This window comes from Crocodylus porosus, unplaced genomic scaffold (assembly GCF_001723895.1).
Source record: "Crocodylus porosus isolate Cpor-Errol unplaced genomic scaffold, CroPor_comp1, whole genome shotgun sequence".
NCBI classification, from domain to species: Eukaryota; Metazoa; Chordata; order Crocodylia; family Crocodylidae; genus Crocodylus; species Crocodylus porosus.
In genome coordinates, this window is record NW_017728929.1 from 4,967,548 (window position 1) to 4,992,939 (window position 25,392).

General features: G+C 44.6%; 1 protein-coding gene across 1 annotated transcript in view; it reads right to left on the reverse strand.

Annotated features, from left to right (window-relative positions):
- Positions 1-25,392, reverse strand: part of LOC109315373 (glypican-5-like) — a 643,246-nt gene that overhangs the window by 224,228 nt on the left and 393,626 nt on the right. Inside the window, exon 7 of the mRNA XM_019543047.1 lies at positions 22,254-22,374. Within this exon, the coding sequence (XP_019398592.1) occupies positions 22,254-22,374 (121 nt within the window). The remainder of the gene's footprint in view (positions 1-22,253; positions 22,375-25,392) is intronic.

Genomic DNA, 25,392 nt, shown 5'->3' on the forward strand with positions numbered 1-25,392 from the left:
CAGGGGGCTGGACTCGATGATCTCCCGAGGTCCCTTCCAGCCCTGATGTCTATGAAATCTATGAAATCTATGAAAGTAACAAACACTCTAAAATTAGTGGGCATTGGGGTCTGTAAAATTTCCACTTGGTCTTTTAATATTAGTATGAGAGTGCTAAATTCACATTGTTAATACATTCCTGAGCCTTACTACTGAGGCAAGAGGATAAAAGGAAAAACAGATCCTTTAACCCATACTAGTCCATAGCAGGAAAGAAACAGGTGGCAAAATGAAACACTCATTGGGGACTAGGTGTTTATCAGAGGAAGTCTGACCACAGATATGGATGTACATTTGCACATATTTATTATGGAAAAAACAACCCATTAACTCTTATGACAGGGACCAATTTCCAGGTAAATTAATGTATTTACAAGACAGAGGCAGTTAGAAGGGGGCTATGTTCCAGGAACGGGTAGGCTTTTTAGCAGTAGGAGTCCAAGGAACATGAAGGTACATTCAGACGATGGTACTGGTGCTTGGCATTGACAGGCACAGTTCAGTGTTAGGGGTATTACGTTGCTGAAGTTTTTGGGTAAGACATTAACATGAGATCATGATCATTTGTGATCATTAAAAAATCCATGATTCATAGGTGTTAGGGTCGGAAGAGATCTCAGTAGCTCATCCAGTCCAACCCCCTGCCCTGGGCAGGAAAGAGCACTGGGGTCAGACAACCCCAGCTAAGTGCTTGTTCAGTATCCTTTTGAGGATCCCCAGGGTAGGAAAGAGCACCACCTCCCTTGGAAGCCCATTGCAGATTCTGGCAACACTTACTGTGAGGAAGTTCTTTTTAATGTCCAACATAAATCTGCTCTCTGTCAATTTGTGGCCATTGTTTCTAGTTACTCCAGGGGGTGCCCTAGTAAATACAGCATCTCCTATTCCCTGCTGCCCTCCCCTGATAAATTTATAGGCAGCCACAAGATCACCTTTCAGCTTTCTCTTGCAAAGGCTGAAGAAATCTACATCCCTCAGTCTCTCCTTGTAGGGCCTTGCCTGCAGGCCTCTGACCATATGAGTGGCCCTCCTCTGAGTCCTCTCAAGGTTCTCCGCATCCCTCTTGAAGTGCAGCACTCAAAATGGGATGCAGCACTCCAACTGTGGCCTGACACAGACAGAGGAAGCATCACCTCCCTGGACCTGTTCATCATGCATCTGCTAATGCATGATAAAGTGCCTTGTAGAACACTTACTTTGTCACACTGACGACTCATGTTCATCTTGGAGTCAACTATGACTCCAAGATCCCTTTCTGCTGCTGTGCTGCTGAGAAGGTCATCCTCCAGCCTGTAAGCATGTTGGTGGTTCTTTTTGCCTAGGTGCAGCACTTTGCACTTGTCTTTGTTGTATTACATCCTATTTCTTTCTGCCCGTTTTTCCAACCTGTCCAGATCCACTTGGATCCGTTCCCTACCCTCTGGTGTGTTAACTTTGCCCCATAATTTGGAATCGTTTGCAAACTTGGACGGAGTTCTCTCCACACACTTGTCCAAGTCACTGATGAAGACAATGATTAGCACTGGTCCAAGGACCGAGCCTTGCGGGACTCCACTGCCCACATATTTCCAGGTCGATACTGACCTGTCTACCTCCACTCTCTGGGTGCAACCCCTAAGCCGGTTTGCCACCCACTTGACCGTGTAATCATTTACATCACAGCCTATCAGTCTATTTATGAGAACAGAATGAGATACTGTATCAAAGGCCTTGTTAAAATCTAGGTAGATGACATCTACCTCGACAAATTCAATTAAAATTATGCTTTTCATTACATTTGGAGGCATTACTAACAATGACCGGGCCCAACTCCAATTTGGGTAATCCTAAATAATTAGATTACTACCTCTCAATATCTTCTGCTTCCCACTTCAGCCAAGTGGAGCTTGGCTTAAGAAATAATGGTTATAGCAAGAAAATGTGAATCAGGACTTTGGGGGGAATTTTTGATTCTGCCACTAACCCACTACACAACTGCAGGTAAGACTGTGGCAAAGTTTACCTGATTATGAGTGTGACAGGCTCACGTCCCACTCACTGCAGCACTGGTTTCCTGATGGCTGGTCTGCAGGTGAGTGGGGCAGCTCTACACCACTGGACAGAGCTCCCTTGGTTGGTTTGACTCCTAAAGGCTCCAGGTGGAAAAGGAGCCCAGGAGCCAAACCAAGGGGGAGAGAAGAGGGAACAGCAATGCCAGAAGCAGTGGATCTCCCTGTGGCTGGAGTGGAGCTGTCAGGTTGCTGCCAGGGGATTTCACCTGGAAAAGCCACGCATGAATCTCCACTGGAGCACCCAGTGAAGGCCTGAGACTGTGAATGCTTCCACCATTCAGGAGCAGAAGACTGTCCCTGGGGAAGAAGCCTTTGTCAAGCCAGAGGATGGCAAGGGCAAGCTGGTACATGAGGGTAGCAGGGTAGGAGTGGCAGCTTCTGAGTTAAGGACCCTAGGTCTGGTTCTGCCCACACCCACTTACCATGACACCTGCAAGGGTGAAGAGGTCAACTGGGACTGGGAGAGGGCAGCCTGGTGGTCACTGCCAGGGCCTGCAGAGGAGAAACCCTCCCTTGAGATCACTTCAGCCCCATTCACCATGCCTGAATGATTGCAGAGCCAGAATCTCCCAGCAGGGAGTTAACAGGGCTGTAAGGGTCTTATGGGCATGAAGGAATGATACATGGGGCACTACAGTACATGGCCAGGTGCTAGCCAGCCCTAGGCTCAGGCCCATGCCAGGGGATACCTGCAATGTGGAACCACTTAGGAACCAGGTGGACCCTGCAACTCCAGAAGTTTCAGGCACTGAGACAAAAGTGCTGGGTGCAGTGGGAATTAAAGTCCTGCCCATCGCGTCACCCCAACTGTTTGAGTTAAAGTATTGTTCAGTTATCATTTCATTAGCCAGCGAAGCTGTGGCCATAGTTCTGCAGGCAGCTTCCAGACTAGGCCCCAAAGTGGGAGTGGAAAGCACCCTCGTCACACCAGGACACCATCAAGGCCAACCTATACCACTCGAGTGGAAAGAGGTGTGGTGTAGAGGAGGAAAAGCCCCACAGAAGTGCCAGCAAAGTTGCCCAGGGTTTAAGGGAAGCCGTTGAACTACACCTGCAAGTAAAACCTACTTCAACAACAAATAGTGGTGGGTGAGTAGACTCTGGTGTGACAAGGCTAAAACAGGCAGGGCCTGCCATCAGTGGTGCTGCAATTGTGAGCCTGTCACATAGAGATTTTACTGAAATATATGAATCTTTGAAATTACTGTATGAACCATAGTACAGAGGTACAAAATATGGTCATAAGCTAAATTGATTCTCTCCTGTAACATGATATTACCTGAATTGACAAATGATAATTCTTTTTCTTATAAAGAAAGGAATTTGCTGCCAGCACAAAAGAATGACATGTGAACATGTCCTTAAGTAGAAATGACAGGCTGTAAAGTTTCTTCCTGGCACTCTGTGTCGTTTTGAAACCTGAAGGTAAGGTAAGAAGCTTTGATAAAAGGTATGTGTGTGTGCATGCACACTGATCAAATCTGCCTGCTCTTGTGACCTAAGTTTCTCCTTTGAGACTAGACAATGATATCAGGAAGTCTGCCTGACCTTTTCTTGCACCTATATCATATTCATTTTTAAAGGAATACATGATTTATTACACAAACACAAATGATATCAAACTTATTCACAGCTGTCAGTTTCTTCATATACTATAGTTTATAGTTGGGAGACTTTAAAAAAGGATGTTTGGATTGTCAGGGAACTATGTACCATTTCACACTAAATCACTGTAGAGGAACCTTGGTTAAACAGCACTGCTTACTCAGTCTGTCAGTATCTAATACGGACAGATATCAGCATAAAATAAAATCTATCCAACTGTTGGAGTCAAGTTACTCAAAAACACTAGGAATAACGATAGAAAATACGAAACTACCATGAAGATTGTAAAACTTCACAGTGCTTGCATGCTACATTCTTTTCTCTCCCTCCATGTCTCCCATCAATTTAAGTGCAATGCTAAGAGGTGCACTGCTACAGGCATCAACAGGATTCGGCATTGGAATTGGCTCTTAGTTTGCATATTAGAAAGCCCATGGTGCATTTCCATGCATTGTGCCCATTAGAACTAGCTCAGGATCCATCAAACTAGCAGTAAACAGTGCCATGAATTCATCTCAGAGGACAGACTCTGGCTTCTTAGGAAAATAAGCTATTTCTTTTCTAGCTGTATTTTTATACATATGACTTGTTTTAGCTCATGGATTTAGTTATGGATGGCAACTACTATTTTTCCCCTAATTTGGCTACTGCTGTGTTACTACTGTGACTCAATATGTGATTTTGATTTATTAAGATTAATTTCCCATAATGAACAGAACAAAAACACATACAATGGCCCATCTGGGCAAATAATTCCTGAAAATGTTTGCAAGACAAATGGCATACCATGCTCTGAGGCGCGACACATGAATAATAAATCAGCATTTAAGCATTATATATTTGCTAGCACATAATAAGATATGTTGGATTTACATAAAGATTCAAATTTGTCTTATTTAAAAATGTTATATTTAGATTTAATTCAGTCAGTATTTTGCATGATCTCTATCTCCGTTACAATTTTTTTGCTATTTTTAACTCCGAAGAACTTTCCTAATGATAATTATTTAATTATGTATCAAGTCACTATATTACACTGAAAAAACAGAGGCCCTGCAGTTCTTGAGGAAGCAAAACCCAGTGATTTCAATTGGAGTTATGTGTACCTGCTGCTTAGTTACTCACATTATAATTAGATAATTTAGCACTTGCTCTGTGTAAAAATAATTCTCCAGTGATATGTGGTCAAGAAATAAGACTCTTGTTTTGTGAAAAGCTTCCAGTATTTGTCAGTGTTTTCATATGTAATGAAAAGTTCTGTGTGGGAAAACAAAGGAGCACAAATAGCATCCCATAAGAGCCCAGTGCTTAGGGCTTTCACTGGGGACAGGGCAGATCCAGCGGCAGGACTCTGCTTGGCAGTGGAGTGCCATAATGACTAGAATATCCTAGGGTGCTGTTCTCGCCCTCCCCTTCCCCCTGTCCCAGTAAAAATTCCACCACTTGCCTCCTCAAACCACTTGGCACTTTTCAAAGCATCTGGCAGCACCCCAGCATCCTGGTTGAGAATCATTGCTTTAGACACATAGAAAAGAAGTCATATATGAATCTGGGTATCTTCTTTGCAGAAATACGATAAAATACAAACCCTGTCACTACCATAGATCTCATAAGAGGCATTCTCTTTACACAAGTTTCCCAACTGATTGAATCCTGGTTTTCTAACTGACCCGTAAAGTTACAGGTATGATGACCTATGGTTCTTTTAAGTGAGAGGAGGCTACAAAACATGATGATGGTGGAGAATAGTGAATAAATACTTTTAATAATATAATAAATTTGATCAGTTGTGTCCAATTTGACACCACACCTGTGCTTATCCCAGAAATCTAAACCTAAATCTAGATAATTTAGTCACGTGTTTCTAGAGACAAAACTAAACCTATATTTTTTATGTAAAGGCACTGGTTTTTACATACGATTATTTAATAATGGCTGGATCCATCTCCAAATTAACCACAGGAAATATACCCAATAACTTTGACTGAAGTTAGAATGGGCCCACATACAGTGGTAAAATAACAACTAGAAATATAGTACCAGAAACTACCTTGTAGGCCATCTTCTCCAGTCACAGCCAACTGCATCATATAATCCATTTAATAAATGGATCACCTGCTATCTTAAAATTAGTTAGATTTTTGTCCCCACTAATCTTACTGGAAGGCTCTTCCAAAATATCATTCACCTGATAGTTACAACCTTTCTTCTAATTTCCAGATAAATATATTCAATGCTAATTCATAATCAGTTGCTCTTGCACAAGCCTTGTCCTTAAGTTTAAACAGTTTCTTTCCCTCCTTGGTATTTGTCCCCTCAATGTTTCAGGGAGCAGTCATATCCCCTTTAAGTCACTGTTTTGCTAGACTAAATCTCATCCCATAAGATCTAAAATGTGCATGCAGACAGAAGTGATCATTTTTGCCTGATCTGGCTACAGAAAGCAGTCTTGTAGCCTGTTGCTGTTTTCAGAACGGAATGGGGAAAAGGGAGCAGAAAGAGTTCAGTCTGGGGGAGTTTCAGCCCTCCTCCCATTCCCCAGAGGGTGGCACAGGTGTATTTCATCTCCCTGAGGTGGGGGCGGGGAGGGGGCTCCAATTCACCCATCCCGCCCTTCAGCACCAGGTAAAATTTCCATGGGAAGTTTTCCATTTCAAAAATCCATTGTTTCATAGAATTAATTAGTAACAATGAATGGATGCCAGTACAACATTGGGTAAGCTTGGCAGTTTCAAAGTTGTAATTAATGTTTTTCAGGTGATTATCCTTATGAAGTATGAGAGACAGTACATACATGTTTTACTGATTTGTAAACTGGAAAGTAAATATACTCACATAGTAATCCAAACCAAAAATCAAGTTATGAATTTACAAAATTGGCTGGGCAGGTCAAATCAAAACCAAAGCTAAAATTCTTATTTCATCTCAGACTGCAAGTGAAAGCAAAACCAAAACTAAAACTGTGATTATTTGTTGTTTCACTTGCAGTTCAGCAAACACACAGAGCACTATCTCATTTCTTTTCTTGACTTGGGGAAGTTGGAAGCGTTTCCATAAGATGTTAGTTCTTTAGTGTTTTTGGTTTGAAGTAGTCATAATCATGCCTACTCAGAAAAAAAAAACAGTGTGCAGCATCATTACAGTGAAGTTCAACCCACTGTCATTTAAACTATATTAAGTGTGCTGTATTTAATTTTTTTTTCTAATCAAATATTTCAGTTCAACTACTTTTGGCTATTGGGACATAAAATTAACGTGGGGGTACTTTTTTAGTTTTGTTAGTAAATATAAGTCAAATAAACATGCCAAATCAGATCACGCTGTATTCAAAATTTTCCAGAAAACCCACATCTCTGCTTGGTGGGGAGCAGAGGAGCTGGAGCAGCCCCTGGCTCTCTAGCAGCTCACTCAGGCAGCCCTGGGGGGTGAGCTGCCAGCTGGCTGAGTGGCCCCTGAGCTGTGGGGGATGGCTGGTCCTTCCCTCTGTGGTGGTGGTGTCTCTTGGGGCTGCCTGAGTGGGTTACTAGTTGGCTGGGCTGCCCCAGCTCAGGGTCAGGGAAGAGTTGGATCAGACCAGGTGCTGCCTCCAAACTGGGGCAGCTCCCATCCTGCTAGCAAATTGCCTGGGTGACCCCAGGGAGCAGGAGCACTGCAAAGGGAAGGACTGCCCCCCTCCCAGCTCAGGGGCTGTTCAGCCTGCCAGCAGGTTGCCCCCCAGCTGTGGGTAGGTTCCACAGGAAAAAAAAAGAAAAAGGGATTCAGCCCCTTGCCATAACAGTGATGGAAACCCCTAAATTGAAACAGTGGATTTCAATTAAAAAAAACCCCACCATTTCAAATTAGGGGGTGTGTCAAGGCACCTTTGGTACCTGCCACTTTAAGGTTTGAGAGCAGGAAGCAGGGCATCCTGCAAGTGTGGGCTAGCCCTAATGAGGCAGTCACATGGTTGGAGGAGAACCCTGGGACAGGAGGAGAAGGCTGAGCTGCCTCTATTTTAGATCCAGGCTCTCAGGACTGAGGCAGCAGTCTGCTGCTGGCAGCTGGAAAAACAACTCTAGGCTGAGCTGCTGCTTAGAACATCTTCGAGGTTCCAAGCAGCAGGAACAGGACCTATGCAGATGGCAGGAGGCTCCTGGTCCTGGATGTGACTTGAATCTGCACCCCGCTGGGGAAGGATGGCCTGTTGGGACTGCCCATGGTAGGGCAGTTCCCCAAAAATGCTAGGTTAGTTGCTTCCACAGTGAAAGGTGAGTAGAGGCACCATATAACCCCAATACCTACTACTCAGTGGGTAACTAGGAGTGGGAACAGACAGTGTGGGAGGGGGGCAGGTTCGCCTAGAGAGAAGCACCTGAGCCCCGCAGGGGTGTAACACCTTGAAGGCCCCAGAGAGGAAGAGGAAGAGAGTGGCCTCAGGGAGTGGGACAGAAGTTGTGTGTGGCCCACCCAGAATAGGGTGCACAGTGGTGCTTGACAGACTGGGCATATGTGAATACCTAGTAGAGTTGCATAGAGTGACTTGAAGGGCTGTACTGGGGGTGTGCTGAGTAAGGTTGCAGAGGTGGCCTAAAGGGAAGAATATGGGTCAACCCCACATGAGTGAAAGCAGGAGCAAGTTGCCCAGTGAGGGGCTAAAGACTGAGCTCCGCCCAAGGCAGGGCATAAGGCTGGTGCCTCACGGAGTAGGGAAGCTCAACTGACCCAGAGGTGCTGGCCATGCACCAACCGGCAGGAAAGCAGGTAAGCCTGATGGCCCAGGGGGTTGCTCAAGAGGAGCAGGGTGAATTGCGAGTGGGCCCAGTGAAGGGCAGCCCCTGTGAGAGGGGGTGGAGTGTGCGAGTAGAATGGGAGAGGCCCAGTCAGGGCCAGAGTTAGCTCAGCCTCAGGCCAGAGATATGATCTATTTATGGTGCCATCTGCAAGGCATGGGACAGAATGTAGGGATGGTACAGAGCTGTGTACAGCATTCCCCTTGCATTGGGGCATTAAAATGGGCAGCTTCCCACTTTTTACGTTCCAGTTATCAAACAGCAAGTCATGGCAGGTAAGATTGGGCGTACTGCCCCACATAGACAGGTGGGTGGGCCGATGTTGGGATCTGGCCTTAACTTGGCCCCCTGTCACAGGGAGCATAGAATGCAGTCCTAAGGACTAAACCCCTCTGAAGAGCCCTGTAACTACAGGTAGTAGCTAAATGCACAGTAATCTACTGCACACTAAATTCTGTGTATGTGTAGATGGTACCACTTTACTGTGCAGTAGATTAGTCTACTGTGCAGTAAAGCATCTTGTGGAAACGTGACCCCTGAGATTTGCTTGCATAGTATTACACTTTTAAATATACATAATTGGTTTTTATTCATTTCGAAAGTTCCTGAGCAAACAAAGTTGTTGGTCTTCTGCACTACTACAGACTATATCAAACACCTTCCTGGGAAAAAGATTCATGAATTATTCTTTTTTGCTAAAATGAAATTAACAGTGAAATGAAGACAGATCATTTTCACACATGGCTCAATTGTGAAAAGAAGCTGTAAGGGTCAGGGAGACATATGAGCATTAGGAATCAAAAATATAAATACCAAAATGATCAAAAATCAGGTTATAAAAGAGGCCTCACTACAGGACTGCAACTCAAGGCCAGCTTCTCTCCTGCCACATCATTCCAGAGAATGACATAGGCAGACAAGATTCTTTGGGTAAATGTGATATCTTTTATTAGACACACTAAATAGTTGGAAAATTTGTTCTTTGTAAGCTTTCAGGTAGAAACACCTTTCTTCAGGCAGAGGGAGAATTTGCAGCTGTTTTGTGGTCTCAGGAGACCCCATATCTACTAAAAGGCTCTCAGGAGAATACAAAACAACTGCAAACTCTCCCCCTGCCTGAAGAAGGATGTTTGTACCTGAAAGCTTGCAAAGAACAATTTTTCCAACTATTTAGTTGGTCTATGTCCCAGGGACTCGGGGCTGACCAAAGGGGAAGCCTTGTCCAGAGGCAGACCCCACGTGAAAGTAAAAGAAGAAAAAACCCTACCTGTTACAGGAGTACAGAGTAGCAAGGGGGTGTGCCGGGTGTAGGAGGAGCAGTGGGGAACCGCCAAGTGGAGCGCACCCAGCCACCATGTTCAACAGCAGCAGCAGCAGGAGCTGCAGAGGATCTCTGTGCCAGGGAAGACCAGCGAAGATCAAACAAGCCAGCAGGGAGGCCGGCAGTAGCAACGATAGCTGGAGCTGTGGAGGATCTCTGTACCAGGGAAGACCCGGGGAGGATTAAAGGGGCCAGTAATGAAGCTGGTGGCAGCGGCCACTGCAGGTGAAAGCCTGTGCCGGGGAAGACCAGTGGGGATCAGGTGAGACAGCAGGGAGGCTGGCAGCACAGGTGGGAAGAGGCGACAAAGGAGCTCCAGCTGGAGGCAGCAGGTGCTGCAGCTTTAGGGAAGAGGCGGATCCCAGAGGGGATCAGAGAGACTCCAGCCAGGGTGAAGGCATGGACCCTGGCCCAAGGGACATACTGGTCTAGGGACGAAGAGGGTACAGGGCTCTCCCCTTGGTTGCTGCTCTTTACTTTGCTTTTCCTTTTGGTCTCTTTGCGGTCCTTTCTGTCGTTATTCCTTTTGGTTTTTTTACAACTGGGCTCCTGCAGTGTGAGGCTTCTCCGGGGTTGAGCATTTGACTTATGCTTTCCTTTCTTAGTTAGATGTATTTTCGGTCCCTGTCTAGGGCAGGGTAGCCTAGTACTCTATGCCAGGCTCAGGGAATTAGAGACATCACTCGGAGACGGAAGACCATGTGAGAACGCAGTGACAACAAACAACATCCGCCACGGAATGCGCAGGGTGTCAAATGGGATAGTACCACAGACAGAGTCAAAGAATCATAGAATCATGAGTGGGAAGGGACCTTGACAGATCATCAAGTCTGAACCCCCGCCATGGACAGCAAGGAGCACTGGGGGTGGGAGGGGTCATAAGACCCCAGCCAGGTGCTTATCCAGTCTCCTCTTGAAGATTTCCAGGGAAGGTGAGAGCACCACCTCTCTGGGAAGCCTATTTCAGGCTCTGGCCCACCCTTACAGGGAAGTAATTCTTCCTAGTATCTAACCTAAACCTATCCTCCCTCAGCTTGTGGCCATTGTTCCTAGTGACTCCAAGGGGAGCCCTGGTGAACAGACTTTCCCTGAGTCCCTGCTGCTGGCCCCTGATAAGGTTGTATCATAGAATCATAGAAGTAGGGTTGGAAGGGACCTTGTAGATCTTCAAGTCTGACCCACCGCCTGGGCGGGAGAAAAGACTGGACTCAAATGAGTCCAGCCAGCTAGTCATCAAGCCTCTTCTTAAAGATCCCCAGGGTAGGAGCCAGCACACTTCCCTAGGAAGTTGGTTCCAGCTCCTAGCCACCCTGACCGTGAAGTAGTTCTTGCGGATGTCTAATCTAAATCTACTCTCTAATAACTTGTGTCCATTGTTCCTTGTCATGCCAGGAGGCGCTAGGGGAAACAGTGTCTCCCCTAAACCCTTCTGGTCCCCCCTAATGAGTTTATAGACAGTCACCAGGTCCCCCCTCAGCCTTCTCTTGTGAAGGCTGAACAGGTTTAGGTCCCGTAGTCTTTCATTGTAGGGTCTGCCCTGTTGTCCCCGGATCATGCGGGTGGCCCTCCTCTGGACCCTTTCAATGTTGTCCACATCCCTCCTGAAATGGGGTGCACAGAACTGGACACAGTTCTCCAGCTGTGGCCTGACCAGCGTCGCATAGAGGGGGAGGATCACCTCCCTGGCTCTACTTGAGATGCACCTGTGGATGCATGACAAGGTCCGGTTAGCCCTGCCAACCACGACCTCGCATTGTCAGCCCATGTTCATCCAAGATCCCTTTCCACCTCCGTGCTCTCAAGAAGGGAGTTTCCCATTCTATAAGTGTGCTGCTGGTTTCTACTGCCTAAGCGCAGCACCCTGCACTTGTAAGTATTGAAACGCATCCTGTTTATGTCAGCCCACTCCTGTAACCTATCCAGGTCTTGTTGCAGTCTTTCCCTCCCTGCTAGCATGCTCACCTCACCCCAAATTTTGGTATCATCAGTGACTTTAAACAAGTTGCAATTCACTCCGTCGTCCAAATCACTGATGAAGAAATTGAACAGCGCAGGCCACAGGACCGAGCCCTGGGGGACTCCGCTGCCCACCTCCCCCCAGGTCGAATATGACCCGTCCACCACCACCCTCTGAGTATGACCCTTCAGCCAGTCTGCAATCCATCTGACTGTGTAGGCAGCCACAAGATCACCCCTCAGTCTCCTCTTGTGGCGACTGAAGAGATTCATGTCCCTCAGCCTTTTCTCATAGGGCTGGCCACGGAGGCCCCCAACCATACGAGTGGCCCTCCTCTGGACCCTCTACAGGTTCTCCATGTCCCTCTTGACGTGTCACCAGGCCCTCCGGCTTTAGCTCAAGTTCAAAGCACCGGTCTGCGGAGGAGGACGTGGGAACCGGGGAAGATGTCAAAGGGGTCAGTAACAAAAGAACCTGTGGCTCGTCTCATAGGTGGCATGTAGCCAGGGTATAGGGGAGGTTGGAGCCCTGTAGGCATCTGCCGAGGCAAGTGACAACTCTGGAGGCATCATCTGAGGGGACCCCCTTCACTGAAGAACCATCCGAAGTTGTGGCAGGCAAGTTTGGGGGTTCCCCAGAAGATCATCAAGGACTCCTCTGGAGCTTACATGAGAGTCCTAGGCTAGTAAGACCAGTTGCCTGGGCAAAGGCAGCATGGGATCAGGTCTTTGAGCAGAGGCGGGCACAGTCTAATAAAAGATATCATATTTATCCAAAGAACCTTGTCTGCCTATGATTTCTTAAACCAACATGGTTACAACCAACACACCATGTAACAAAGTAATGATCAGGACCACCATTCTTGTAGAAGACATGCCTCATAGTAGACATAGGGTCAGTTCCTTGTTCCTGTGTACCTCACCCTCTCCACACTTCTCACAACTGCAGGACTGCTGATGCCACAATACAGGCTCCTTGGTGCCAGCCCTTTTGTTGGCTAGTTTCCATCAGTTAGCAACCAGTATCTTACTCGTGTCATGGAAAAATATAGAAATGGTAAACTGCTGTCAGGCAGCAGTAGCTTACAACTCCTTCAGAGATAATCATGACTTCTAGCATGGACAGACCCAGTCTAGCCCCAACTTAAGATATGCAGATTTCCAGGAATTTTCTTTTTCCAGATGGAGCACCAGAGACACAGCTATGCTTTTAAATAAAATCTGTAGATAAACACTGAGTTTTCTCACCTGAAAAATACAGATGTTATTCTCTCCATATTGGTAGAGAATCTTCCAGACAAGTCTCACTCCTTAGTCTACTGTCTGCCACTCAGATCTGCCACTTCAAGACACTACTACTGCATAATATACTGCTTAACAAAGAAAGCAGCTCATTTGGGTTTTTTTTAATACCTTTAAGATGTTAAAGGTGTCCAACAACATAGTACAGAGGCTTTGATTGACAGAATAACGTAAAAATACTGTACAACAACCAACAGTGATGATGCCTCACTAAGAACCACATGACAGAAACATGCTTGGATTCATGAAGAAGCCAAAGAGTATTAAATTGAAACTAGACTGTTTTCATATTGAGGGTCAAGAGGGCAGTGGTATCTTTTTGTAGCTTTCCTGGTACAGGTGACAAGATCATATTTCTTTAGTTAGTGTTCGTTCTGTAATGGTAATTGCCTGTGTATGTATGTATTTCTCAAGAAGCTGAGAAACAGGAGTAAGACTAGGGAAGGAAAAGTTAAGATCTTTGTTTTTCTATAAGGAAGGTAGACTGCATTCACGTTGGGATGAGTCATATTTCAATTGGATTTTGAACCTCCCCCCCAGTAAATCATCTCAGGACCGGGGGCATTATCTCTGTATTCCACAAATAAATGTATGTTTAATTCTCAGCAGGGAAGAAAGAAACTGTCCATTAATTTAATCAAGACATACACAGTAAAAAAGTGTGGAGAGGAAAGCCCACTATGCATAACTGATGAGGTAATATATTTTCCAGAGAGATGGGTCAACCAGTGATTATCACCTACAATGGTAAAAGAAATGAGGGAATAAACCAACTTCCTGGTGTTATGAGAGCTTGAAGAAAATGGTTTTAGGTTTCATTATTTTTTCCCCAGCAATGTACATTTCCTGCTAGTATTTATTAATCTATTGCATGAAAATTGTTTGCTGCATCGTGTCCTCTATTCTTCATATTTGAGTATGAAGTGAGGTTCGTTCTGTCATCCTTACCTTCAACAAAAGTGATTTCCATAGTCTGGAGCCACTCTCCATAAAGCCCTTGTCTCCTTTAGAAGCTGGTGTTACTGTCCACAGAGATTGTTCTAGTGTTTCTGAGCAGAAAACATAGTGCTGGCTGATGAAGGTGGTCTTTAACGTCTGCTAGGCCCATGACCAGTCAAAGCCTTTAAAATAAAGGCTGAGGTTCTCATTCTCATTAAGGTTGATATGTTATCACTCTGATAGTGGAAATGGGTCTTAATTTAAATAAGAAGCAGGTACCAAGACTGTTTCAGGAATAAAGAATAGTTTCTCAGAACTCATTCCAAATTTATTTATAGTTTGGGTACAATTCAAGTCAACTTGTCTCCATCTACATGCAGCACAAAGTCTTAGATGTAGTCAATTTTTATGTGCTTGATGATCTTGTGTGTCTACATTTAAATTAAGCAGTAAGTACACCAATCTGTTGAACTGCTCTGTCCTGTCTAATTCAATTTGCACAAATGAGTTGTTGCTGGCTAAGACTATTGCTAACAATTCTTTCAGTTCCATTCCTTGAATTTCTGCTAAGATGGTATCACTCATGATCCTTCAAAGAATTTTAGTTGCATGCATTTCTTAGTTAATCTGCCAGCTTCTTGCAAGTTTACTGAGAAAAAGCTACACTTACACCCATATTCTTAATGGCAATTTTAGGCATGTGCCTAATATTAAGAATACACTTTGCTAAAATTAAAACCAGACTTTTGAACATTCAGCTGTAACACATTCTCCAAACTGTCAAGATTGTACTCAAGTTATGTTTTATTACCCAGTACAAATGTGACAAAAGAGTTAAACTACAAAGCATATAATCTTTGAGGATGTCCCTGCAAATTACACTGTTACAGTTACAGAAAATGATTTGTCACTTTTTCGTGTTCATCACCTTCCCAATGTGATTGATCCTTTAAGATTTGCAACCTTGGATTTAAAATTTCTTCTGTTGAATTGTGGAAAGTATTGTGCCAAAGAAATATATTAAAACTCACCACTAAGTGTGGTATGGGAAGAAGTACTTCTTTAAAAGGAGATAATGTGGAAATTCTTGTTTATTATTATCTGCCATTGAGTCCCAGATCACATCTGCTCTATTTATAAAAAAATGGAAGAAGAAGAATAAAAGATCTTTCTAATGGGTAGTTCCTCAAAATCAACCTGGGACTTCATTCGATTTGATGTTTTTGCAATAGCAAAATTAAAAAAGATTCTGCAACTATAACGCAAAAATGTTGCTGATATGTGAGCCAGCAGATGGATCAAGAGTAAAGAATGATTAAAACCTTATATTTATCAGTATACAGGAATCAGTCATTTTTGCACGTCTCTAGTATTGCAATACACTAGGGGTAAAATTCTCTCCCTCACCTCCCCCCCGACCCCAAGGAAGTTGGTGAAAAAATACCATCAACTTTATTTTACTCTAGATGAATGTCATAAATAAACACATTGTGGAGTACAGTTTATTCATAAAATATTAGTCAGGGATACCACCAACAGCAGTTTTACAATGGGAACATCCTCTGTTTGTGAAACTGATACAGTGCATGAAGTATTTAGGATCTACGGAGATATTAAGAGACACATCCTTTGAGGATAAAGTCAACAGAAGGAGTACAGCAAAGGGGCTCAGCTCTGGAGCGTGGGAAAGTCTGTCCTCCTGTATAACACAGGACTTGAATTACTTTTTGCTTTAAATCTAGTAACAGTATTTAAGCCGGAACATCTCTTTCAGAGAGGACAAGAAATGCTGACCTGGATCTAAATACTCCCAATAACAGCATTCTTCATAACCCTCAACAAGTTGTTCCAGTGCTTAATTACCCTCACTACTAATACAATTTACAGCTTAACGCAACAGAATCCTGAGGAACCAAACAGTTACAGATCTACACCCAGGCTTTTTGTTGGAACATCTGTATCATGACTAGACCCAACTTAGTTGTAAGAGAAATGTTTCGAAAAATGTCAATTCTGTGAGTCTATGCTAAAAAAGAAGTTTCTACATATTTCCAGTTCAAATATCTTTTTCGTTTCAGAAAAATTATTTTTGTATTATTTTGGCCTTATTTCATTATATCTGGCTGCTGACATATATTCATAACCACAAATCTTCAGAATTTTTGTTTTGTGGGAATTTCCCAATATTTGGTTTTTTGGTCCAAATTGGAATGAACATTTCAAATATTGAAATCTCCCATGACCTGGAATTTCTGAGTTTTGACCATCTCTAGACATGACAAGGACTGGCTGATACAGTAGCGACACAAATTGATGCATTTCTGCATGTGACTATTTAGGTCAAGAAAGTATAGCTACTTTCAGCCTTAGGGTGCAAACTAGTATTTGCCTAACTTGGTTTAAGTTTATGTGGCTGGCTTTAACCCACCTAAACCTAAACCCAGAGCAGCCATTTGCTGGAGTAGTGTGGGTAGCTGGATGTAAGGAACTTGAGGGAGGGGGCTGGGCTACTCATGGATCCATGGGGGCCAGGGTAATTAGAGGGCTACAAATAGCCCAGTCAGGCTTAAGGGGTAGAAACAGCATAGCCCTGGGGCTGGGGCAAGTGGCTAGGCTTTCTCAATCGGAGAGATGTGCTGTGAATACATATAGACATCGTTAGGCTGGGTTAACCCATTTTAGACTGGATTAACCCAGGCTGATCTAAGGGCCTTGCTACACGTTGCACTTTGAGCTGTTCAAATGATGATAGATTTTAGTGCTTGAGTTTGGAGCAGTCACACATTAAGGGATGTAAATATCATTTAAAAATATCTGTTTAACCTCCTCAAATTATATCAGTTAAACAGTTAACTAATAGCTCATACCTAGTTTAGTAACCTCATCAGGAAGGCCCTAGCCCCAGCCCTAGCATCAGCCCCAGCCCCTTATGTCTTCATTGTGTGTTGGGTGCTGTGCAGATCCCAGGCCTCTGGCAGGGAGCTGTGGGTGGGAGACAGCAGGCACATCTGAGCCACTAGGGGGTGTTGCCCAGCTGAGGAGCTGTGAGTTCTCCTTGACCCACAAGCAGGGGTTGCAGCTGGAGCTAGTGTTGTGGACAGAGCTGGGGCTGTGAACTTTTTCTGTACCCAGATCTTGCCACCACTCTTGACATGGGACTCTTTAGCCTGGAAAAGCGTAGGCTCAGGGGTGATCTGATGGCCACCTATAAGTTTTTCGGGGTGACCACCAGGATCAGGGGGAACGTTTGTTTAGAGCGCCCCATGGCATGACGAGGTCGAACGGTCACAAACTCCTGCAAGACCGTTTCAGGCTGGACATAAGGAAGACTTTCTGCCCTTTGGGCAGGGGGCTGGACTCGATGATCTCCCGAGGTCCCTTCCAGCCCTAATGTCTATGAAATCTATGAAACCACAGCAAGGGCGGGAGGGAGCAGAGAGGGAAGGATGTGCTGGGCCCTCCAGAGGTGTCAGGTGGGGCCTTCCTGCTACAGCAGTGTGACTTGTCACTTCATGGTGGGTCTGCCTGGTGTCCCTGCAGCAGTGGGGCTTGGGCAGGGTGACAAGCTCGCTGCACCTCCTGCCATGCTTGTGCTGCTGCAGCCCAGCCCTGTGCTGCTGGGCCAGAAACTCTTCAGCTCACCCCAGGGGAAGGGGAGGTCCAGTCCTAGCAGGGTGGCCCAAGCTTGGTGCATTGGTTCTTTCTCCCCCTGCCCCTGGCACTGGGGCTGCATGGGGCCTGACCCAGCCCTGAAGTGGAGATGAGCGCGCAGTTGATTCGGCCCGAGGTGCTCCTGCAGGTGGTTCCATGTCTGAGAAATCATTGCTCATGTGGTGAGTGCAGCATTTCTGAAGTGTGGTGCCACAGCAGGGATCCAAGGGGAATGTTCAGGTTGCAACAGCAGCCTCCCAGGCTTCAAATGCTGCACTGCAGCCCTTCAGGAATACCCTGCAGGAATACCCTGCAGCTGTCCTCACCTCATGATGACCCCTCAGACCAAGCACCACTTGCTCCAACTGCTACAACACCTCCTCAAGCTAAGCCAGTGATGTGTTCAGCCCCACTTCAGGGCTGGGTCAGGCTCCATGTTGCCCCAGCATCAGGGGTAGGAAGGGGGAACCATGCAGTGCGCCCAGGGAAAGGATGCTCTATTGGGACCAGACTTCTCCTTTTCTTGGGGTGAGCTGTGGCAGCACACAGGAGCCTTCTGTGTCTTCACCGCAGTGGTACACGTGTGGTGGGAGGTGTAGGCAGCCCACTGCCTTGCCTGGGCCCCACTGCTGCAGTGGGGCTGGGTAGACCTACCAGGCAGCTGGGAGTTTTTCTGCTACAGTGGGAAGGCCCTGTCTGCTCCTGTAGAGGCCCTGGCACTTTCCTCCTTCCCTTCTCTCCTTCCCATGGTGGGGGGGTCCCAGCACAGGAGAGGTCCACAGCCCCAGCTCTGTCCACAGTTCTAGCCCCAGCCCCTGCCTGTGGGGGCAAGGGAAGCCACAGCTTCACAGCTGGGCAGCACCCTAGTGGCTCAGCCATGCCCACTGCTCCCTGCCAGCGGCTCCCAGCCACTGGCCTGGGACCCACCCATGCAGCAAGGTGAAGACATAAGAGGCCAGGGCCAAGGCCAGGGCCAGTGCCATTCCTGACAGAGGTCACTAAATGGTAAATGGTAAGCAGTCAATGGCATAAATATAATAATCATTTAACTATTTACATTTCTACTAAAAACTTTTTCTGACTGTCCCCAAGCTGCACAGCTGTTACTTGCCACTAGAGGACTGGCAATCAGGGGCTTGAGTAGGAAGGAGGTACAACTGCGAGTTGCCACTACAAGGCTGGTGAGCCAGGATAGACTTCTATCCCTGTTCTAGGTGGGGATGTGTGGAAGATGGTTTGGGAAAGGGCATGAAGCAGGGAGGTGGAGAGTTAATGGGACGCAGGTGGGTAATGAAATGGGGGGTGGAAAGGAAAGAGAGGTGGGTAAACGGTAGTGAAATGAAGGAAGTCAGTCACTGAATGATCAAATTTAAAAAAAATGAAAAAAAAAACAAATAAAAAGGAAGTAAATTAAAGGAGGTCTTATGCTTTAATAAATTGGGATTTGGGATTGGGTTGTGTGGGGTGGTGGTTGTGCTTCCCAGGCTGGCTGGGTAGAGGGGGTGGTGAGGGAAGGAGCTTTTGTGCCCCTGCGCTGGGACGGAAGCCCCAGCTCACGGGGACCTGATCTGGCTTCTCACCTTGTTCCCTGCCCCACACCCTCCCAGACCCCACTTGTGGGGTGCCCTGCAACCTGGCTAGCTGGCATGTGCTCTTCAGGCTGTTTGCAGATGGTTGCACCCCTGGGGGTGAAAAGGTCTCACCCCAGGGGCAGGAAGGGGAGTTGGCTTGGTACCAGAACTGCCCCCTGGGCAGTAGAGTTCAGGGGGTGGAAAGTTTGTTCACACAGTACAGAAGGGTGGGGGACTGGACACCACATTCTGCAATGCTAGAGGACTGCAACTTGGGCAGCTCGTCTGTGGGGGTGGCCACACATTAATGAAAGCTTGGTAAGACAGATCAGAGATAAACCTGCCCTGAAGTGGTGTAAACTTAAACTGCTTGAAGTGTTCTTAAAATTAATTTCAGGTGTTAATGTGTGGACAATTCAGGGGTTAAAACCTCCAGGAGCCATCTAAAATTAATGTGTATAAAGGCTGACCACCTGGTCAGCAGGCTCCATCTAATTTCTCCTTCTCCATGGAGGGAAAAGATTTCCTCCAGTTTTTGATCCCCATTTTAGGTTTTACATGTCAGAGCTTCATTCGTATCTGAACATTCTTGACGGGTCCCTTAGCCTTGGCCTGCTTCTTTTGCTCTTTTAAAAACCTATATTTCTCTCTTTTTCAGGAAGGTACTTGCCTCTGTACAGTTAAGCAATCTTATTAAAAAAGCAACTACCTTTGTATTATCCGGCCACCACTTCTCAGGGGAATACTTATCCTTCCTCCTATACCCTCTGCCCTCCTGACCCCATTTCCTCTTCAGGATCCCTTCTGTAAATAAAACCTGCAGTTACTACTTAAAGTGATGCAGTACATTTCAAATCATTAAGAAGAAACAAAAATAACAAACTACTTGTCACATATTAAATTATAACCTTTATTGTGTATAAAAATTATTTTTCTTAACCTATTACAAAAATCAATTAATCTCTAAAAAGAGCACTGGTATTATATACTTTATCTCTCTATACATCTCTCTCTCTATAATTTACACACACTACTGAGGGCAATTTAACTCCTGATTTCATCAGCTTTTCAGTGTCACTTGTTATTTGTATATTAATATATCACAACTGAAATGAAAATCTCAAGAAAGCAGAAAACAGCCACACATGTTTGATGTTTTCTGCGAAAGCCTTAAAAAGAAATTTAGCAACTTCTTTGATGCTTTGATCTTAGAAGAAATCTCACTAAAAATTATGATCAAAGGAATTCATATTATTCCAAGTACTTAAGAATGAACCATTTTAGGGCAGAAATCAGTATTCTGTTTAATCCTGCACCCTTGGAATCCATTACTTTCTAAGTACCTCAATCTGATAGGACTTAAGTTTACTTAAGGATATTTTCCTAAAGCAGAATTAGAAGTCATACAAGGCAATTCTTCCAGCTAACTTGTACAAAGAGCTAAGAATGAAGAGGATTTTATACTTACCTAAAAATGTTGCTTGAAGCTTTTTGTTTTTATACACTTTTAAGCATACAGGTGCATAGCTCATGAAAATCAGAACCCTCATATAATTATTGTACAGCAGGCAAATAAACGGGGACTTCAAAAGAAACCTACTTTCAAATGAATTTATCTGTAATTATTTCTGATTGTCAGTGTTTATAGAAGACTATTACACAGATGGCTATATCTAATATTTATAGAGGAAATTAACACTCTATTTGATAACATGCAAAGACCGATAAATAATGAATTATCCTTTCCATCAATCTGGCCACGCAATATTTATTTCACTGAAGTATTAAATATCACATCAGGTTGCTTGTTGTAATTCTCTGTGGCAAGTTAAATCAAACAGTGTGATACTAGATTTCCTAATTCTCAACCTAGAGAATATTAGAGCCAATCCTGAATCAAAGCTAATTAATGGTTAGATCATGGATTTACCACAGGCCCTGAGTAAGGAACAACATGTAGCTGTATTGTTCCAAGAGCAGGGACCCAATTATGACTCAGAGTCATAGCACATTGCTCCAACAGCCAGGTAAAGAATTTCCCCCAGCATTTTAGTCATGATTATTATTTCTGCCTTTGTGACAGCCAGCCAGCACAGGGACAATGAGGTCTACTATTGCTGCCTACAAGCTACCTATGTTCATCCTCAGATTACATCACTCTATAATGGTGAAAGATTAGGGATGCATTAATGTACTAACACTGTAGACTCCGGAGACACAGTTGTAAACATTCTTTCAACTTGACAAGAAAACAGGCATACCTTAAATGAAAAATCAATTGCTGTTAAATCTGTTACCTCCAACTAATTTGGACTGACACCAGTTCTGGAACTTGAGAAGAGGTAAGCTGAAGCAATCATATAATAACAGCATGAGGATCAGCAGCACTAAAAGCCCATGTGTTCGATTTGGACAGAAAAGTCACCCAGTTGAATGTGAACTACTAATTTAAGGAGACACAGACTAATCATGCTTGTGAGAAACCTAATGGAAGCTTTGCTTCCCTTTTTTGCCGGGGAAGGTTAAAAACTGTGCTCGGCCACATTTCCATTTTCAAAGTCACACGCCTGCTTGGTCCCAGTGACCACAGATTTACAACCCATCCTGGTCTCTGCGTGTGCATGTCACGCTCCTACCGAGCGGGAGTTCTCCCAAGGCAGGAACATCATCATGGGGCAGTATAACTACCCCCAAGCTGCCTCAGGCTCTTGTATAAGGATGGGACTGAGCATGTCAGAGGCATACTGTAGTCTCTCAATATTGCAGGGGTTCTGGGCTGTAAGGTAGATTTTCAAAAACTCTGGGAAGACTGCCATAAATTAGAGCAGCTGCGAAGTTTGCTATAGTTCACCCCAGGGGGACACATTTGCCTCATCACAGCTCATAATCCAAGAGCAATGTGTCTTGAAACCATCACTGTCATCCTCCCAACTGCATGGAATTTTCCAAAAAAAAACTTCGCAGTACAGAACATGCCTCAGTGCTTTTAATCTCAGATCCTTTATCATTTTGATATAGATTAGCTTTATACTGTGAAGACTTTGCTTACCTGGTTAAAATGCTGAAGTTTGTCAATTAAATGGCTGATGAGAGGGTCTAATCCTCTGACTTTCAGCTCTGGGTTATTAACTTGTGCCTTCAATCCATTGGAAACAACTCTGCTGGTATAACTAAAACAGAAAAGATCAAAAGATCAGCAACGGAACAAAAAATTACTCTTGCTTGTTTAGCGTGAATGTATTTTCAAGAGTTAACTTCATTAGAAGAATGAACAAAAGCAAGTCTGCCTCAGCATATCTGGGTTAATACCCCAATAACCCCAGTATAAAGCATTTAAGAAAAGCAAGCATTTTGGTAAACATTACAATTAAAACAAATGATTCTTTAAATGCTACAAACCTGTATAAAATAACATGCTTTCCTGCATTACCAACCCAAACTGTTCAAAAAATCATCAATCAGTTCCCTAAAAGCATGAGTGACTGTATAATCATGAGATGAAAAAAATGTGCCCTTTGTACTTATATGTTGGTGTTCTAATCATTTTTGTTTTATGTTTTTTGAGATTTTCTATTCAACTACAAGGACTGAAAGCCTTAAAAAAATTCAGTTATTAGATTCTCTCACAATCACAGGAACCTGGGGACTCTTAAGACAGGCACCAAATACCATATGTTTTGCTGTAAAATCACCAGTGTTGGCAGCCACTTCCTGATAATTTGTCTGTCGACAGTGAAAAGTTTCACTTAGTGTGATTAGGCTTTTCCAGCTAGCTCATCATTTCTGAAGATGAGACTGTCTACAGGGGTCAGGATCAGGTGCACTGCAGTTTGACTTGTTGGCATGGTATTTCTAAAGCAGGGAGTTTGTTTTTCGCCTGCCTGTTTTTTAATAGGCATTTTTCTGTCTTGCGAAACAACAGAATTATGTTGAGAGAGTCAGCAGCTCGCTGAACCGAATCCTCACTTGAAAGATTAAGTGGAGCTTGAGTGACCTCTCCACGGTGCAAAAGCCCTAGTGGTATATATGGAAACACTGAGCTGCCCGCAAACCAGTGTCCACCTCTCAGCCTTGCTGGTTTAATCCAAAGGAAAGGCAGGTGCCAGTATGTTTGGAAACAGTTTGGCTGCAGGAGCTACTAGAGCAAAGGAGATCATCCATTTGTTCATCTATCACGGCTCCATTCCTCAACTGACTGCTGATTAGGGCTAAAGAGCCCAGTCTACCCTATCATGGAGTGGACTTCAGTTCCACAATTTTGGTGGCATTTCCTCTGTCTGGGGTATGGCTAGTACCCCTCTCTAAACTGTTCTTCTGCACAAAGCTATTGGCATCTAAGAGGTTTCTAGGTTATTTAACCACTTACCACCACTCTGCAATAACAGTCACAGGTAGTTCCATTTACATTCTTTAATACAAGCAAGTGTTTAAGATCCAATGTTTTTTGGGATTCTGTGCAAACATATCTGATTTTTGTATCACCTCCTTTTCAGAAAGACTGAAGGAGATACTCATGACCCAATTAGGTAACAGAACTGTTGAGGAAGGTAACTCATGAACAGATTTCCCGTGAGTACCCATAACTGCCTGGGGACACCAAATGTTCATGTTTGTAGGCTCAAGTAACAGGAAGCTGCATTTCCTTGAGTTGGAACTTATAAACAAATTTTTATGAAATTTTGACCTTAAGCACTTACATTCTTGTTAGCTCAGCTGATCTTCCCAGTAGGGCTGCGCAAAATTTTGCCACCAGTTTTGTTTCAATGCTGTTTCGAGGTTGAAACAGCAATATCAAAATTAAACAGATATGGTCAAAACAGCCTCAAAACAAAACGAAGCAAGTTGAAACGTTTCACTGTTTCGACGTTTTGCCCATAGGCTATAATGGGGAAGGTTGAAACAGCCTATAACTTTGTCATTTCTGGCCAGATTTGGATAAAACTTGCAAAAATGATAGCCCCTTTGGAGGGCATAAAGCATGCCAAGTTTCAAGAAGAGAGATGCAGGGAGTTTGGAGAACCTGCACCCCAAAGTCTTGAGAGCCAAACTTGTGTCATGTGTATGTATTAAGCCACAGCAGGGTCAAAACTACAAGAATGCTAGCCCCTGCTGAGGCTACAAAGTCTGCCACATTTCAAGGAGATAGGTGCAGGGGTTCAGAGAAACTGCACCCAAAAATCCTGAAAGCAAAACTCATGTCATGTGTATGTGTTAAGCCACAGTGGGGTCAAAACTGCAGACATACTAGCCCCTGTGGAGGCCATAAAGCCTGTTAAGTTTCAAGGAGATAGGTGCAGAGAGTTTGGGGAAACTGTACCACAAAATCTTGAAAGCAAAACTCATGTCACGTGTATATGTTAAGCCACAGCAGATTCAAAACTGCAGGGATGCTAGTCCCTGCTGAGGCCACAAAGCCTGCCAAGTTTCAAGGAGATAGGTACAGGGGTTTGGGGGAAACTGCACCTCAAGCTACAGACAAGCAAAACTCATGACATGGGTGACACTGTGTGTGTGTTTAGGCACAATGGGGTAAAAGCTGCAGGGATGCTAGCCCCTTCTGCAGCCATGAAGCCTGCCAGTTGGCAAGGAGATAGGAGTAGGGCTTCTGGGTTCTGGGACCCTGCATCTCTGGCTGCTAACAGGCAGAACTCATGTCATGGGTGCTTGTTCAACTGTGTCTATCTTGGGGCCCGGGGCCCGGCTGCTAGGCCCTGCTGCGGCCACTAAGCCTACCAGCTGTCAAGGAGTAGGTGCAGGGGGGTTCTGGGGCCCTGCACCCCCAGCTGCTGACAGGCAAAATTCTGGCCAGAAATGACAAAGTTATAACCTGTTTCGACCTTCCCCATTATATCCTATGGGCAAAGCATTGCAACAGGTTGAAACAGCAGAACGTTTTGATGGAATGAAACAGAACAGCCATTTCTACTTGAAACAAGAGTCAAAATGAAACACTGTTCTGTAGAAACATTGAAACACTGGTCAAAAGGGAATGCTTCCATTTCGCACAGCCCTCTTTCCCAGCTCTGCAACATTGAAAATTATACCTGGGCATTAACTAGGATGCTTCCCCTATATTAATTAAAAGAAGTGAGATGAATATAGTTGTATTTCAAAAAAAACCAGAGCGTAAGACCTACTTCAGCATACTGCTGAAAATTATATTGGAATTTCTGGGAAGATTATAACAG